Source organism: Zonotrichia leucophrys, chromosome 2 (assembly GCF_028769735.1).
Source record: "Zonotrichia leucophrys gambelii isolate GWCS_2022_RI chromosome 2, RI_Zleu_2.0, whole genome shotgun sequence".
Lineage (NCBI taxonomy): Eukaryota > Metazoa > Chordata > Aves > Passeriformes > Passerellidae > Zonotrichia > Zonotrichia leucophrys.
In genome coordinates this window covers 93226188-93245144 of record NC_088171.1, presented here as the reverse complement: position 1 = coordinate 93245144, position 18957 = coordinate 93226188, and the positions used below count along the sequence as shown (strand labels likewise).

At 40.9% G+C, this 18957-nt stretch overlaps 1 protein-coding gene across 4 annotated transcripts in view; it reads left to right on the top strand.

The window, feature by feature from the left end:
- The window catches only part of CARMIL1 (capping protein regulator and myosin 1 linker 1), a 190616-nt gene that overhangs the window by 148398 nt on the left and 23261 nt on the right, over positions 1 to 18957 (top strand). For 2 of the 4 annotated variants that reach the window (XM_064705708.1, XM_064705710.1), the window contains exons 29-32: positions 461 to 610; positions 14280 to 14297; positions 18184 to 18250; positions 18567 to 18763. In XM_064705708.1, coding sequence (XP_064561778.1) covers positions 461 to 610; positions 14280 to 14297; positions 18184 to 18250; positions 18567 to 18763 — 432 coding nt within the window. The remainder of the gene's footprint in view (positions 1 to 460; positions 611 to 14279; positions 14298 to 18183; positions 18251 to 18566; positions 18764 to 18957) is intronic. The other 2 variants (XM_064705711.1, XM_064705709.1) reach the window with 1 other exon arrangement.

Genomic DNA, 18957 nt, shown 5'->3' with positions numbered 1-18957 from the left:
GAGCCCACCCCATTCCAAATACAACCCAGAATGGTTTCTATAACATTCTCTGTGGTCCTAGTAGCAGTTTTTGCTATGCAGATCTAAAAATATACTTTACTGTTGTTACAGCTTTTCCCTATCTATTTCTTCAGTGAAACAGAGCAGAGGTATTTAGAGCTGTGGGGTTTTTGTGACTAGCAGATTATAACATTTTTGGCCATTGAATAATTATGAAAATTATATTGGCTGATATTGTACATGTTTGTTAATTTTAAAAGGGTTCAAGAAAAAGCTTCCTCTCCACACTTCTATTTCCTTTATATGATAAACCCAGTGTGAGAACTAACCAACATAACTGAGCTTTCCTTTTGTACTTGGTCTTCCAGGATTTCTGATCGCTGAAATTCTGTAAACTTTCTGGTTAGGTTCTCTTTGTCTTTTTTAAGCTTGACTGGTGTGTTCCTGTCTTTATCTCCAGGCTGACCATTTAACCAGACGTGGCAAGCCACTTCCACAGCAGGAATCACTGGAGATTGAGTTAGCTGAAGAAAAGCCCACTAAACGCTCCATGATCACGGTGGAGGAGTTGACAGAGATAGAACGTTTGGAGGACCTGGACACTTGTATGGTAAGACACATTGCACAGCTTGTGTGGTTAACCACACAGGGAACAAGGGAAGATGCTTTTCAGAATATTGTTTAGCAAATTTGTGGTATCAGGAAACTGAAGTTAAGAATTAACTTCTAGAAGAAGTAAATGTTAGCTTGGAAAATTTTTCCTGAAGTGCATCTTGTTATTCAGCAGAAGAAAAGCTTTTCCCTTTTCTTCACTTCTTTCCTCTTGCCTGGTCAAGGGCCTTTCCCTTGCATACGCTGCTAGTACAGTAAACACCTCTTTCATGGGGCACAGTTTCACAGAGCTTCAGCTGAGGTAATAAATTGGGCCATGCTATCCTTTGACAACATGTTGCTTTCTACCTTTGTCTTTCTTCTAATTAGGTTTCTTTCAACTGTGACAAAAAATATTTCTGCCTGAAAGTTATATTACTCACCATGAACAGTAGTTGATTTATGTGTGACTTTATAATAAAGATGGCTCTGTGCCATACCGTCATCCTTACAAGATGTGAACCCACATGATTGCAAATATAACTGTTCTCAATGTCAAATTCCCCTTTACCCAGCTCAGTCTGGGGAGCTTTACTGTGGACAGGAACTTCAGGACGTGTTTCTCTATTACAAATTAATCAGTCTAATAGGTGGTCACTCCTGCAAGGGATGAGCTTTCTGCTCTACCTTCTTACCTGATTCATTGGCCATGTGCTTTCACCAGAAGCTAAGATGGCAGAAAAACTGATTGCTGCTTTTTGTAGAAGGTTTGTTGATTCAGCTCCCTGAATAATTGTACTGCAGTCAGACAGCACAGGAGAAGGAGCAGCAGGGCTGCTGCTATCTCCAGCAGCTATCTCTTGGTCTCATTTATGTGTAAAACAAAAGCACACCTTCATTGCAAATACCAGCTTAAAATAGGTTCTCTCCCTTCCAAATCTCCTGTTTCACTGAGAGCTGGTTTGAGGCAATATTTGTCTGAGCATCACAAATCCCTGTGAGGTTTGTGGTGTTGATTACATCATCTCATTCATCACTGGTACTGTCAGTTCCAGAGGCTTTCTGTGGCCAACATTCAGTAATCATTTTGAGCCCTAGATCCTATGGGAGAAAGATCCCAGTAAAATATGTGGCATCTGAACACTGTACCTGTAAGTTAGTTTTTGCATGCTGGCTTCATATGTAGAAAACTAAACTAAAGGCTTGTTTTGACAACCCACACTCTGCCTTTAAATTTATTCTTGTAGCCTGTTAGGATAGTAATACTGGAAATGTAAAAAATAGCTCCTGTCTTTATCTCATATCACCATGGTTATATGACAGCATCATATCACTCCACTGTTATCCTTCACTTTGGCCATATTAAAATAATGGAAATGTGACGCTGCTTACACTCTCTAAAAAATGCATTAGATGCTAACTGTACTTATCTTCAGAAGTGTTTATATGTCTTCATTCTCTTCTTTCACCCTCATCTTGCACAGAGATTCAAATACCTTTGTGACCCAGATTCTCATCAGTATCTAATTTCTGAAGAGAATGAAGCATCAAATAAACATGAGACAGTAATCTTAGTGCTAAAGAATCCATTTATTAAAAACTGAGCCATATTTGGGAGCTGCTTTTTGCATCCTGACTGCAAATGATGTTGCTTGCTGATGTAAAAATACACAGATAAATAGATGAATTCATAGAATAGTTTGGGTTGGAAGGGACATGAAAGATCATGTTTTGTGGGCAGGGACATCTTCTATTAGGCCTGGTTGCTCAGAGCATAATCCAGTTTGGCCTTGGACACTTTCAGGGACAGGGCATCCACAACTTCTCTGGGCAACCTGTTCCAGTGCCTCATCACTCGCACAGTGAAGATTTTCTTCCTAATATTCTTATCAAAATCCACCCTCTTTCGGTTGAAGCCATTTCTCCTTTTTTCTATCATCACATGCCCTTGTAAAAAGTCTTGCCTTATTGCAGGTCTCCTTTAGGTGCTGTTGTAAGGTCTCCCTGAAGCCCTCTCTTCTCCAGGCTGAACAACCCCAGCACATTCAGCCTGTCTTCATAGGAGAGGTCCTCTGATCATCCTCGTGGCCTCCTCTGGACTCATTCCAGCAGGTCCATGTCCTTAAATTGGGGGCCTCAGAGCTGGACACAGCACTCCTGGTGGGTTCTCACAGGATAAGGATAGAGGGGCTGAATCCCCTCCCTCATTCTGCCGTCCACTCTGCTTTTGGTACAGCTCAGGATACAACTGGCTTTCTGGGATGTGAGTGCACATTGTCAGATCTTGTTGAGCTTCCCCTCCATGAACACCCCCAGGTCCTTCTCCCCAGGGCTGCTCTCAGTGCAATCTCTGCCCAGCCTGTGTTGGTGCTTAGGATTGCCCCAACCCACGTGCAGGACTCAGCACTTGGCTTTGTTGAGCTTTAACATTGGCACTATGACACAGCTCCAAAAGGCTGAGCAATACAGGGATTTTTACTGAGCTCGTGTTTGCACTGAGTTTCTTGCAACTAAAAGCACTTTAAGAATGCATCTTCTGTGTGGAGTTAGCAACTTCAAAGAGAGCACTTTCCAAGTGATTCATTTTAGCCATGGGAAAATACTACAGAGTTCAGATATTCTCTTGATAAACATAACCTGACTTGTGGCAACTTTTAAGTGTCACACAGGTATTTGTGTGGAAACAAGGAATCCTCTGAAAGGGGCATCAAAGAATGCTTTATGAGCTGGTCAGTGCAGGACACAGATATATAGCTGAGAGATTTTACTGGAAAGAGAAGCATATGGTTTTATGAACTATAATTGGGAACCTAATTTATTTTGATTATTTTAAATCTTAAATGTGAAATAGATGTTTAGATATTACTTCCAAAGCAGCATTAGTCCAGGACTCTGCCTCGCTTTGTCATTGGAAATCCTTAAGCAGATCTTACCCTTTTGATTAAATGCACCTGGCTCTGTGTTAGGCAAAGCTCAAACCTGAAGCCTTGAATTACAGCTTGGTATTGTGCTTGTTTGGGAGCCTAATCTCCTATAGCCAAAAGTATTTGGAAAGTAAGATAAGGCTGATTATATTGCTGGGATGCCAGAGAAAACTTGCCTGTTCTAAGCCCAGCCTTGCTCCAGCTGGCTGTCAAGATGTTTTGGGAAGAGATTTTGGTCATGAAGGAGAGGCACTGAGCTTGGATCACCATTTGGGGGAAGCCGTTTCCCATTTGCAAAACAGGATTTGTTTTGCAAACCACCATTATCTCCATCAATTCTTGGTCCTTGTTTTCTTCAGCAAGCCTATTTATGATCAGTATTTTGGCTGGGGTAAACCATACAGCCTCATGTTGTTATTTACCAGCTTCCCTTGAAGCTTGATTTCAACAATGTGGGGTAAACTGGGTCTGGATTCACATTTGACTATGGTTGTAGGTAGATTGTATATCACTGAAGCTATATGAATGACTGGGAGTGAGATGCATGTATTGGTAATTAAATGTTTATGAGCTATTTTTTTAAATGTGTGGATTAAAAGCCGAATACACAAAAGTTTGAAATGCTTTGACTGGCAGCAAAGGGATCTGAAACCTCCATTGCTGATGATAGAGGGAACAAACAGGCACTATTTCAGAGCCTGCCCACCTATTCTCAAGCAGAGTGCAGAGTGGATGTGGCTGGGAGGATTTCCCCATCAGAGAAGAAATTTAGATATGTATAAACAACACAGACAAGACAGAATGAAATATCACAAATGGGCTCATGAAATGCATCACTGAAAAATAGGCTCTTAGATGTTATTGCTAGTATTTTCTGTTGTGGGAATTAGGATTTCCTAAATACCAAACTCTGCATTAACATTTATTATCTTCAGTTTAGGGTAAATTTCTTATCCAGCCTTTAACAGCGGCCTGAGAGCCCATAATATGAAAGACTTGTCAGTCATGCCAGTATTTGCCTGCCTGTTAAATGAGTTGTGAAGAACACTGGGAGCAATTGAGTGGTCCAGCGTAGGATGAGATTGCTGGAACATCACACATCCAAGAGTTTCTCATCTCCCTGAGCTGCACTACAGTAAATTGATGCTTCCCTAATCTACAGCTGTCTTACTTGTCTACATTTGATTAGAGCTGCACTGATGGTAATGAGTCATTAGATAAAAGTTGTTTGCAACTAAGATGGAAAGAAAAATCTTTATGCAGAAAATTACTTGCTTTTCTCAGATGAAAGGAAAACCCATGGCCTGCTTTTCAGAGCTTAGACTCAATCATGAATTAAGTTCATAAAATAGTATGGTTTGTATGTATATGATGCGTGTGACACATATTCAACTCATGCATGCATTTTAAAACTACCTTTAAATAATGCACCCTTTTTTTACTGAGACTTAATGTTGTGTGTCCTGGTATGTGTGATCGTGTAGGTAGATACTATCTGATTTTGATTTTCATAATGCTTCTAGTTGTCATGTGCATTAGTACTTTGCACAAGTAAGAAGAACTAAATAATGCTCATTCCCCACCAAAAGATAGTGGAGCATCTTTATCAGATTGTGTTTAACAGTTATTTTCTTAAGTCTTTTTTTTTAATTTGAATATTGTTTTGGCTTCTAAAGTACTAAATAGAGCTCAATAGAGTTGAGACACTATTTAAAGATGTTTTGAGAGAAACAGCTTTTCTTCTACTAACAATCCATGCACCCATCTTTTTAAAATATCTCTTTCAGCAATATAACTTTATTACTATAGGTAGTAATGAGCATACAGCCAGGATAAGTATTGTTTTTAGAGCAAAGTAGAGGTTATTTATTTTATGAAGAGGTATGGTTGGAAGTTGTTTGAAACATGTAAAGCAATTGTAGGTTGCAGTACAGAAGTTTGCCTGTAACTCTTCTTAAAAGCATTTCAGTGTAAGATTGAAACACTTGGATGGTAAATTGTGTTTGAAAAAATGCTAGTGGCTAATGGGACAGGACTGCCTGTGATGAATATTGAGTGCTAGCCATTTTTCATCTATTTCTAATTTTAACCACAGAAATTGTTCTGTGATTTCAATGAAGGAAAGTTTTAAAAAAAAATCTCATTAGCAATATATTAAAGTTCTTTATTGAACAATAGATTTCACCTGTAGAGTAGAGAAGAAAATTTGCAGAAATAGCAGAACACTTGTAGATTGGTGTATGTTTTTCCTTGCTAGCCATTGTCAGAGATTTAGCAGATGAGTCCTACATTCACATGAAAATTTATGAGCTTGTGTGTTCTAAATGACAAGGAGTGTATGGACCTCAGTGTTTTCAGAGAAAAGGAAAAAATGGCACTCACCAAGAATAAAATTATTGAAAACAAACAAACACGACAAAAAGACCACCCTAAACTCATACAGCACCACCTGTAAGCTTTTCTCCCCTGGCCCACCCCCAACCCCTGCCTCTCTTCCCATCAGCACAAATTTGAATTAAAACAACAGAAACCTCTTCAGTTGCTTTCACTGGCAGAAGGAGGAGATCATGGTGCACACTCAGGAACATGTGCTCTGATGCTGTAAGAAGGAAAACCAAAGCACAGATTCTCTGGTGTGCCCTGACTTACTGCCACATCTGATTCCTACTGCTCTCTATTTACCTGCAACAGAATTGTGTCAAGCATAGACTCAGCTTTTTGGATGAAAGACTGAACACCTCCTGCAAATAAACCCAGTTTCTTGTTGGACTCTATATTCTCCTGTGCTATAAATAAAACTCCAGCTCTCTGACTGACTTAATCCAGCAAAAGTCTTCTTTTTGCTGAAATGAGCATTTCCACTTTCCCCCGTACACAGCCCATAACCTCGCAACAAACTGGGTGTGGGAATTGATTCGACTGACCAGTTCAGCTTTTCACAGAGGTTTCTTTCCCAGGTTAGTTTACAGACCAGCTAGTCCCCTGGTTGAGCCCACAAATCAAATCCTGAGTGGCAGAAACAAGCAGACAGGGATGAGGGCAAAGGCAGCAGCCTGGATGAATGCTGGATTAAATTGATTGTGACACTTGAGTTTCTCTCTTGTATGCATTAGCAGAAATGGGCCTTTGATGTGCAGTAAATGCAGCACTCTGTGGGAAGCTAGAAACTGGCATTATGGTATGTGAGAGTGTTCTTGGCTTCTGAAAAGGCTCACAGGCATGTGAGCAAATCTAGTGCAGTAGGAGTCCAGTCATATTTCTGACTCACCCCATACTAGGACAGCTTATGGAAATATCACCAGGAGGAGCAAAGCATAGTGCCAGAGTCCTCCTTCCTTAATCCTTTCCCTACACGTGGCTGAGAAAGTGCCATACAAAGGGAATCAGTGTGATCACCTTGCAGAATGTCTTGTTTATTTCCAGTTTATGTGTTATCCTCATTAGAATTATGAATACATTAATTTTATTAGTGAATATTCATTACCTATCTTTTCCTGATTTCCTCTGTATATAATTTTGCAACATCCTCACTGCCCTTACCCATGTTTATTCAGTACTTGATACATGTGTAGACTACAGAGTACAGGCTTATGAGGGGTTGCATGTTCCCAGCTGAAACACTGTAAAATAAACTTTGCTTTCAATGTCTTTTCTTGGGTCTCTAAATGGAAGGAGGCAATGGATAATTTATAGGTAGGTTTTCTTTCTTAAACCAGCTGAGATTTCTTAGAGTTCAAAGCTGTTTTTCATAATCTAGGGTTCATTTTTGGCACAATATGAAGTAAATGAAGAATGGGACAAACTGCTTAACAGCACTGCATTCATGTTTAAGAAAAAAATGTAGTATAAATTTGGAGATTGCTTTCTGCCTAGGTTATAGGAAGAGCTGTGGAATGCAGCTGCTGGGTATTCTGTTTGGGTGGTGACACCTGTACCAGGCCCTTGTCTTCCTGCAGTACTGATGCCTTAGCAGACCCAGATTTGTGCTGGGGGTGGAGAGGAGGGCGTGTAGTTGTTGTGATTTCATCTGGCAGGCAGCTGAACATCATGCTCACCTCCCCCGCAGTGGGATGCCTGAGAGAATCAGAAAAAAAGTAAAAAACTCATGGTTTGAGAAGAAAAACAAGTGGAGCAGAAAAGGAAGGGGGTATAGTAATAATGACGAAAAAATGTACAAAACAAGTGACACATGATGCAGTTGTTTAGCACCTGCTGACTGATGCCCAGCCAGACCCTGAGGAGCAGCCACCACCCCCTAGCCAATTCCCCCCAGCTTTATAAGCTGAGCATGATGCCATATGGTCTGGAATGTCAGCTGGGGTCAGCTCTCCTGGCTTTGCCCCCTCACAACTTCTTGTGCACCCCCACTCTCCTTGCTGGCAGGGCTGCATGAGAAGCTGAAAAGTCCTCGATTTAGTGTAAGCACTGGTCAGCAACATTTAAAAGCACCATCATGTTATCAACACTGTTCTATGCTAAATCCCAAAACACAGCACTGTACTAGATGCTAGGAAGAAAATGAACTTGTTCCCAGCTGGGAACAAGAAGGCATTTACATCCTTTGTGGCATTAATTGTCTTACTGATGCCGAGTGTCCATTGGTTCACTTCATGTGTCACGAAAAAGCCACATGGAGAGGAGAGTTCAGTAACAAACCACTCACTGAAGCACTGGTCTTGAGAGCTGAACTTCCCTGCAGGGATTTTAAGTTCTTCTCCTACTAAGAAGTTTGTCTGTGGTGGACAGAAAGGTCTTGAATGTGTAGCCTGTGGATAGTGCCACTCCTGGCTGCTCAATCCAGCCATTGGCCATTCTGCAGGCAACAATTTGAATGCCCAGGCTGCCAGCACAGGCATCTCAGCTGGCTGTCATAGGCTGTCACAGCCTGCTGATGGACACCCAGCCACCACTTTGTCCAGAGGTGACTGTGCCTACCTGCATTTGCTTACCCCTTCAGCCAGCAGCTGAATCACCCCAGAACTCACCTGCCTGCTTCATGTAGAGTTAACAGGTTATGAGGGCAAAGCCCTTTGCACAGGTTGGGTCAGGGAGCACTCATGTGATCCCTTTTGCCAGCAGAACCATGGAGTCAGTTGGTGTTCAGCACAAACAGATACAGAATCCTCTTCCCACAGCCTCTGCTCATAACAATCTTCTTGTTCTTTCCCTGGTAAATCAGCAGGAGCTCCTTTGGAGTAGTTCTTGCCAAAATCTCTGCTCTGGAGCCTTTGGCAGAGGCACTACAGCAAGCAGCATGAGAATAACCTGTGATAATGCTATTTCTGTAGCACACATTTCTCTGCAGCCATGATGTATCACAATTCAATTAGCATCTGGCAAGTTGACCTTCTCAAATGGCTGAGGAGTTTTCTGTATAGGCTGTGTGGTCCTTTCTGCTGCTTTTTTGATTCTTCCAGCATCTCAGATGAACAAGTTGGCATGAGGTACTTAATCTGTGTTGTCTGGGGAAATCTTGTTTACTCTGAAATCTGGAGAGCTTACTGAAAATAGCACAAGCATGAGTCTGTCTCACTAAGAGTGCTTCACGCTTCTTGCTTCACCCAGAAGAACATGAGGCTTGCCACGTTTTGTTCTGCAATACTGATACTTCATATTGCAGGGATAAAGAAAGTTCCTCACAGGAAGAGGGGAGATAAAGTCTGTGTTAGGGTAGGCAGTTACAGAGTACCGTTAGGCTTTGCTATATTTTGTCAAGGGAAAGTAGGTTAGGATGAGGTGGGTTACCAGAATAGGAACTTCAAAATAAATAAATAAAATCAAGCATACATACTGCCAGAAGGTCAGAAGACAGCTTCCAAGTCATCAAGTCTCATCACTGCTGTCATTGACAACTGCATCACACAGCCCTCTTCATAAATCTATCAGGCTTCCTCTCAAAACATCTTTTGTTACAATAGAGGAGAACTTTAAGGAAAGCATACTTTCTTTGGATGTTATTCAGGTCAGCTAAAGCCTCATTACAAAGTGGTGCATTTATCTTTGCAGTGAGATTGTATCTCATGTTAGATCAAGTTAGTGTGAATTTTTGAGGTCAGTAGTGACAGGGCTGGAATACTAATTTGAAACCAAAAGCACTTAAACAGGTGAAAGAATGTTCAAGTATGCAGATATTAAAGAAAATGAAAAGAAAAAAATGAGAGAAGAACAAAAGTGATAGAAAAGTCAGGTTGGTTTCACTCAAAGCTGATCAGAACCTCATTTTGTCTGCTACAGTTTATCTATGAGTCATTTCCAATACCTTGGTATTTAGATACTCCTGGGAAGTTTGTGTCTATACAATCAGCATTTAATTCCATGCTTTGGTGAGCAGCCCTGCTTTGCAGGGTAGGCATCTTCCAGTCCTTTCATTGTATTTCTGTCTCTCCTAGGCTCACGTGCTGCCCCATGATTGTCTGACCAAGCAGCATTATTTAAATCAGGTGTCATACTTTAGTGTCATCACTGCATAGGTCAGCTTTTGAGTTTTGCCATCCTCTCTTGGGTAAATAATGATTGACATTTTCTATCAGTTTGTTTTATAGAAGAAAGTCAAATATTCTATTCAGGTATTTCAGTTTCTCATGCAGGCTCTTAGAATATTTGCTAGTTGCCTGTCAAGATATTTCCTGATTTCAATAGGAAAGGAAGATAACTTTCTGAATTTTAAATCTTTATCAAGTTGAGAGGTTTTTTTTCATGTTTTAGTTCATAAAGTATATTTTGAAATGTTTGAGGGGTACAAAGATTTATTGTGCATGCTGGAGAGATGTCTGAAGCAGTATTTTCTGTGAGAAAATAACAACAGCTCAAGTGTGCCTGGGTTTTCAAGAGTAAAACTTCCCATCATAATTCTGAGCATGGAGTCCACTTGCCCCTCCAGGGCATTTCCCCTGTCAAATGCCACCACAAGCAATTCATCATCTGCCCATACAGGGCCTGGTAACAGTGGAAAGATGACTGGGAGTTTTTGTCTGGATGACTGCTTATCCTTTTGGTAGCTGTTCACTTCAGGTTGTTGGATGGAAGGAGAGATTCAGAAGTTGTGCTGGTTCTCAGTGCTGGAAGCTCAAGGGCGGACAGGTACAGCAGTTCTTTTCATAAAATCATCAAATGGTTTCTCTTGGAAGAGACCTTTAAAGATTCACTAGATCCAAGTTCCTGCCGTGGGCAGGAGCACCCTTTGCTAGATAAAGTTGCCCTAAACCCTGTTTTTCCTGGCTTGAACACCCATTCAGGAGTGCATTGCCTCTGAGCTGCTTTAATGATGTTCTTGCCCAGGGCACCTGATGCATATGGTAGCAGTTATAGGACTGCCTAAGGCTATCTTGAATAGCTGTCCACCCCTGCATGTTTGCCAAGTTTAAGAGCTTTTTATTCTCTTCCCTGCACTTAGTTTTTAACTAAAATAACTCTAAAAGCAAAAGTAATGTAGCTGGAGCCATCCTCTTGGCTCATCTTGAAGCCCAGGTACTGTAGAAGATGTTAACCTCTTTATGAGCAAATAGAAAGCAAAAGTGATGGTATGGAGAATTGCTTTTTCTTTTGCAGGTGGTAGTTGCAGGCATGAATTCCTTGCAGGATACTAATTCGGAACATGGAATTAAACATTTGGTTTAGTAATTTTAGGAACCACTCAGTTTAATTTGTGTTTGTCCTGATTTTTCCTCCTTCATAGTGAAAGCTTTGGGGTTTTTTGTGCAGGAATGTTTATTAGCAGGAATTTTACATTGCTCAAAAGATGTAAGTGCAGAATTATTAATTAAAAGAAAGTACTGAAATGCTTGATGAAATATCAGAGTACATGTGCCATGTCTCAGCATGCAGAAAAGCAAAGCTTTCTTGGCTAGTAAAATATAACAAGCTCAAGGGCAACTCTACTGACTTATCTTACTGCAGTGCTGCTCCTTTTCTTTCAGAAAATATTTCTGTACAAAGTGATTCGAAAGGTCAGGGTGCTGTATATGAGACTAATTGAATTAATACTGAACCCATAGCTCCTTCTCTAGAAATTCGGCTCTTCAGGGAGGGAAGACAAGTAAACATACTCCTGAAACTCACATATGGATTTTTTGTATGCCATATTTATTTACGCTACTTCCTCTACTTGTCTGTCTATCTATCTATCTGTCTATCAAATTTCCATGTAGAGTACAGAATTCTGAAATATGAAGGTAAGGACTGATATGCTGATATGAAAGATCATGGCTCCTACATTCAGGACTGTGAGGGGCTTTGCTCTCCTGTCTACTGTAAAATAATCCATTGGGTGTCACAGATTTTAGCATTGCATTTAACTTTCCAAGGACGATGGCACTCAAGGGGCAGATTCTAAGGACAGTGGCTCAGGTTACTGTCACTGCAAGTGAGAAGTGCATCACTGGTTTTCAGAAGCCACATGGGGGGTTTCACTCTGGAAATCATCACAAAATCATTTGTAGTTGAAGTAAGCAGTAGCAACTTCCTATTTCCTAAGGTTTTCTATACAGATGGTGAGATACCTGCATGTCCAAAGATGTCGGGTGCAAAACCCAGAACCGGTCAGTTTGCTGCTCTGCTTTGTTAAGAATTTTTTTTTATTATGAGACAACAGATGTGTGACACTATCAGAGGTAGTTAGGAGACTAAAGGAAGCGTGGCAAATGTTGATTGACTGAACTGGCCTCATGGCATCTTTACAGGTCAGAATTCCTTACAGCAAAAGAAAACAACAGGACTTGTGATAAAATGCTTTGTTTTCTTATAATTCTTTCTTTAAAAGGTATACCCCACAAAATGCATATAGCTGAAATGGTATAGCATTGGATAAATATGTTCTGTAAAATTCCTTTGAAATATTTTTATGACATCTCACACCTCATTGGCACATGGTTAGAATGCAGTTTCTGATTTTATTTGGGTTTAATTTTCTTGGGATTTTTGGTTGTGGGTTGGTATTTCATCTTTGGGGATGGTCCATGTACACTGGGAGGCAGAGCACTTCATATGGGAATTATGCTGAGAGCAAACAAAGGGGGGAAGGTTGAGAGGCCTCATGGTCTGTAGTGCTTCAGTGGTCTGGACACTGGCATTAGGTTCCCTGAAGAGCAGTCAGATTCCTTGGTGGCTTCAGGCAAGTCCCTTGGTCTTTGCTTTGCTTAATGGTGCTTCCTCCTCTAACCTGTTGCCTGCTGTGCGCCTCTTTCTCCCTCCTGACTCCCCACCCACAAGGTGTTTGGCACCTTTTAAGTGCCTCAGTAGTGGGGAGATCATTGAAGTGTGGAAGGTAGGAGTTTTCATGAGCCCTTGTTGGATCAGGACCATAGACGGTAAACTCCCTCAAATCCTGGGACTGCTTCCATTTATTTGGGTTACTTTGCACTTTGGTCCTAGTCACATTTCCAGCTGCATATATAATACAAATAACTTTCCTGTCTGTGCATTAAATACACAGAAAATGCTGGACTACTGCCACAAATGCTGTCTGAAAGAGAATCCGTGTTCCAGGTTTATTTTTTGAAGTGTGCAGGAGCACTGTTTTTAAGATTGTATCAGTTTTCAAGATGTTTGTCAATTGGTTCTGCAGTCTCTCCAGCAATCTCAGAGCAGCTGTAGTTTTTGGTAGTGTAGAAGATGGGCAAGAGAAGACAGATTCCGACAGTGAAATTGAGTCAGAGTATATGTGTGCATGGAGAGTAATGAGGTGGTTTGCCTGAATCACTGCTAGCTGAGAACTCTTGCATAAAGCCAAAGTTTCTGAGGGTAAAAGAAAATAAAGACAAAAAAAACCCCAAAACCCTGAGGCAAAACCCCAACAAAACAAACAACTGACCCTGAGGACAGCAGGAAAATAAAGAAGAGGAGCTGGGTGCGAGAACATGCAGCACTTTCTTGACAAGATGCTTAATCCAGACCATGACTACTCCAGCCACATTCTGCTAACACCTGCAGTGTTGTAATAGCAGCAGTTCCCATTCAACTTGAAAACAGAAGCACACTTCTAATAATTGTTTTTTCTAACCCTAAATTCGGGGGGAGCATGGTTGGTCTTGAGCCATGGAAGAGATGGGATATGGCATTTGGGATTGCTTCATTTCCTGCGATGGCTGTGCTGCTTCCTTTTTTTGCTTATAACTTTTGAAGGGAAGAGAAAAGGTTTTGCTTCAGTCATGAAACAGCATCTTTCTCATGTGTCAAAAGTGCTTGAAAGTCTGTGCCTCTAAACCTCCTTGTGGGAAGGAGATATACGGTTGCCTTTAGTTTAGATTTATTTAAACCTCAGGAGAACAGACTTCCATCCTTTTTCATTCCTTCAAGAGAAGCTTTGTTTTATTTTCCTTGCTTGCTTGCATACCACAACAAACTGGCAATTTTTAATTCAGAATCTTCTTTCAGACTAGGAAGTAGGAGAGTTACTTGGGGCTTTTTTGCTACTGGTGCCAGCAAAATGGAAAAATTGGGACAGCAGGTGGCAGGTTGGCACCATTGGCAAGTGCCTTATATTGGAAACAAATGTCAGAAAACCTTTATTTGTCCCAATGTAGATCAAATGAGAGAGCACATATTTCTCTGGTTATCCTCTGGAAAGACAAATTTGAATAGCACTTCCAAATACAAGGGATTTTTACCTCATTCTTGCATGTCACCTTTCCTGCTAAGACTTCCAAGTGTTTTGGCTTTAGTTTTCTTTATTTTGGTGATTCCTGGTTTTGCCTCCTTTCCTGAGAACTGCTATTGCTTTGTCTTCCCCATTCATATTCTTTTTTCTTTCTTTTTTGCTGCATGGAGACTCTCTGCTGTACAAGTGTAAGTATTTTTTTAGCTCTGCTGTTTCTGGCCTACTTGTTTATGTTTTTGTGCTCCATTTGCCTCTGTACTGCCTTGAGAGTCTCCTGGGAGACTGTAGTGCCATCCATCTGCACCTACAAGTGAAATAGGCAATGATTCAGGAATGGGTTGGATTTACAAAAAGGTTCAGCTAATGTAGTATCTGAATTTTAGGGATCCCTTGCTTTTAAGACCAAACCAAAGCAGAGTGCTGATGTTGGAGGTATAAGCACAAATATTACTGCTCAGAAGGAAAATCTGTTGAGTTGGTTTTATATTCAAGCATCATACAGCTTAATGAAACATGTTCTCAAAGCTGAAAACCCATATGTTGAAGGGAGTCTGAGTCTGGTTGGGGAGATAAATTTCAAGAGGGAGCAGCAAGTTGTTCATTAATTTTTTTGAAATCTTCTGAAAGGGAAGTGACAGGAGGGTCACAGAGCATCTCTGTATCTAATAGGATTGAATATAAATTACTGTGAAGTAGGAGGAGAAAAACATGGAAATAAGCATATCCCTCGGCACTTAGAGTAATTTCAATTATCTGTATAAACAAAGAGAATATCTGAGATCCTGTTTCTGAAAGTACATTGTTTTCTAACATTCAAAACAGAAACATTTCAGTTTTTGTTTTTAATTCCCAAGGTACTAGTGTTCTTCCACAGCTGGTAATACAATTTCAGAAAACTCCAGAGAGCTCAGACAGTTTTGTGAGGAAGGCAGTCAGAAGGGAGGAATCTGGAAAAATTATCATGGTAAGAGATCCTGGGAGCTTAAAGTTAGCAAGGACACATGACAGTGTGTTAATAAGCCCTTATTTGGAAGTGTGGTAGAGATCTGCTGGCCCACATCTACTGCAGAAGGGCACATTCATGGAGACATCTCCCGAGATTCTCTCAAATTCCAGAGATGCAGTTAATATTTCTGTCTGTTCTGCCAAGCAGCCTACAATGTGCTTATGGAAAAGTAGGCAAAACAAGGAAGAATTCAGAAGGTGGTGTGCTAGAATGGAAAGTCTGTGGAAGTTGTGTATGAGAGGAGGTGATACTAACAGCTATTCCTCTGTAAAGGCCACAAGGGAAGCATAAGGCCAGAGAGCCACGTTGTGCTTGTGGGGCCAGAGGTGGTGAGAAGGCAGAAGATGTGCTTCTACCAAAGCTGAACTGCTTCCATGAAATGTAGGAAATGGGAGTCAGGCTGGGGAGTTCAGATATCTCCTCTAGCAATGACATGTGCACTGCTGCTGTAGCAGACTGTGTGGTGGCTGAGATGTTAAGCAGAGATTAAGCCTAATATTTTGTAAAAGAGCGCACTGGCCTATTTAAATTAATGCTTTGACCCATTTTGCTCTGCGTGTGATCTAGAAAGTTCACTTGGCAAGAAGCCTTTCATCTGTGCACTTCCTAAACAGGCTAGAAAACAGAAGGTTTTCAAATAAAAGTGTATGTGGAGCTGTTATTCATGCTGTTAAAGCAAATGGGAAGCATCTCTATCCCTCTGCCTTTATCCCCAGCAACCAAGCTGCTGATGAATCATGCCAAGCTGACAGTAAGTTACAGCAGAGACTGGCTTATGGTCATCAGCACAAGCTCTGCAGGGTCATCTGGGGGCACCTTCTTGTCTGGGAAGGAAAATGAAATCATTCTGTTCCTGGCTGTTGGAGAAGTATTTGGAGCATTCCAGTCCTTGCACAGGAACCTCAAAACTTTTCCTGTGCTGTTCTGGTGCCCTGGGCTGAGGCAGCTCTCAGCTTGTCTGTGTTCTGCACTCAGAACATTGCCTGTGGCTGTGCAGCTGCTGAGTGACCAGAGCTCTTCCATCAGTGTTTTCTGTCCGCCCTTCTGGTCTTCTTTAGCACAGGAGTTGCTGTATCTACTAAATGTAACTTCCAGTCATACCACCCATAAAAACCAGGAAACAGACCAAAATGCATGTGAATATACTGTCACAAGAGAAATGGGCTATGTCTGGAAATGAAACCAGGACTACTGATAGTGACTTGTGTTTGCTGTCCCCCAAATGCTGAACTGCTTCAGCTCTTTCTTAGATGAGGTGTGAATGCTTTGGTTGTTTCAGGTTTGGGGGATGGATGGACAGCTGCTGAGGTGTGCAGTTCAGAGCTGCCTACCTCTTGCACAGTCCACTGCAGTTGTGGCTGAAAAAATTCAGCACCTCTCCAGCCACTTGCCATCCAATCCATTGCATTTAATTTATTGGTAACTCTGAAAGTAGTGTCTGACCTTTTGATGCAGCAACACTTTGCCTGCTCATTAGTGTCATTGTGAGTTTGCTCAGGTGGCAAACTACTCCTGGCTCATCTTGAAACTGTGGTGTCGTTTACTGATGGTTGTCAAATGTGGAAGTGGAAACCTGCAGCAGCTGAAGGTATCATTTTTTCCCCAACAATGTACATGTCAATAAAACCAGAGCTCTGGTTTATTTATCTATTTATTTGTTGCCCAGGCAGTGCTATCACTTCCCACTCTTCAAGTCCTTCAAGTCTTCAAGTCCTTTTCTGGTCTTGAGAACACGGGTAATAGCTGTCCCATCACAAAAAGATCTGTCATAACACTGAGCACGTGACTTGTGGTGTAATGATCCTCGGTACTACTTTGGGAATATGAATTCGGCACATGTGAGTCTGTGCACTGAATTTTCCATACATAAAAACTAGCAAATGTTTGCCTTAAACATTTCATGATTTGTCTGAAATGTTAATGCCAACTGTGTTTTTTCTGGCCGATATAAAATTGATACTCCTAACCTTCATTAACAATTCTGTTAATGAGTGATAAGCCAAAATAGAATTTGAAGCCACTAGGCTTCAAGACTAGCAGTTTAATGGAAGTATATGGGTGTCACTAAAGCCACCGTGTACAACTCTACTGCAAAAGGAGCCCATCTTTATAGAACCTGAGTGATTTTAAATTACCTCTTGAGAAAACCCACTGTTCAACTTTTAAACAAAAAGTCTGACAATGCCGAACTTTGTTAAGAGGTTTGGAATTGGTGATGCATCCATTTCCTATAGCAAAACTGTTTTTCTCATCATGCAAACTTTCAGAAGGCTTCAGTCAAGACTAGACAGACAACCTTCTTCCAAAAAGAGCAAACTTGAGTCTTAAGTCTGGGTGTTTGCACTCTTAAGGCATTGTATTACTTTTTTTGGCAACGTGAAGATCAGAAGGCTGGTAGCAGTAATTCAGTAACTGTGTTGAACATATGCTGAACTTTCCACCTCTTCTCAATGTGTGTTAAGTCCAAGGAAGTCATGTGTTTGCTACAGATACTGCCAACATGGTGGTTTTGCTTTTTGAAGAAGGGCTGTATTCTCCAAGGCTCATTTTCCTAGGGAAGTTTGGTGAGCTGTGTGGGGATGTCTAGAAGCATTGATTCCCAGTGACATACCACTAACAAATGAACTGAGGAAGCGTGTTTTGTATCAAAAATAAAAGCCAGAACAAGGAGTAGATTATGCCTGGTATTGTCATTAACTGCAGTGTTGGACAAAGTAATTAAGTCTTAAATGAGTCCCTCGTGATCTCTGCAGAGGTGAGATTTTAATAGTTTCCTTGTCTTACAGTTGGAGATCAAAGAATTAATGCTTGGACAATTTCAGTAATCATCCTGTGTGCAGCCTGCACTTTTAGTGGGAAAAATGAACTACCTCTCTGGTTCTGTTCAAAGTCAGTTAAAATACAAATTTAGAAAAAGTTCTGAATGTATGAGAGAGGGAGGAAAAGCCCCATTCCCTTCTGGTGTTAAATCAAATCAGATCTTTAAATGGTTCATAGGCTTGAAAAACTGTTTTGTTGTAATTTCTTTTGTCCCCTAAAGTAAGTGTTATTTTGTTTTGTGTTGATAGATGACTCCTAAATCAAAAAGGAAAAGCATCCACAGTAGAATGCTCCGGCCAGTGTCCAGAGCTTTTGGTAAGTGAGAATTCCTTATAACCATTTTGTTTCTTTGCTTGCCTGAGGTGGTTCTAGATGGTTCTTGATTGAATAACACAGGTGATTCTCCCTCCCTCTGGATTGCATTTGTGGCCCACACTGGCTGCTTTGTTTTGGGACTGTGCTAATGTGTTTGATAGTAAATAGTGGCTCACAGTGCTCTCTGCTCACAGAAATGTTGTGGCTAAGTTCCCTGAATGTGCTTATAATTATTTGCCACCAAAAAGAGGAATGGCATCATCTTTTGTTTTAAATATCATGTTAAATCTAATTAGAAAGTTTTGATTTCTCTTAGAAATGGAATTTGATCTAGATAAAGCACTGGAAGAAGTACCTATCCATATAGAGGACCCACCATTTCCTTCCAGCAGGCCAGACAAACGAACTTCTGGATTCATTTCAGAGCTGCCATCAGAAGAAGGAAGGAAACTGGAACACTTTACAAAATTAAGGCCCAAAAGGAATAAAAAGCAGCAGCCCAGCCAAGCAGCAGTGAGTCTACATTAAAATATTGCTGGCAATGTCATGTGTTGATTGCTTTTTGCCATGAGTCAGGTCTTGCAGTGTAATGAGGACAATGGCTGAAGGTATAAAGCCATAAGCGACTACTTAATTTTTCTTCTGGTATTCATGTCTTTCAATGTGCTATCCCTATTACAAGCTTTTTGTCTTGTTTGACACAACCT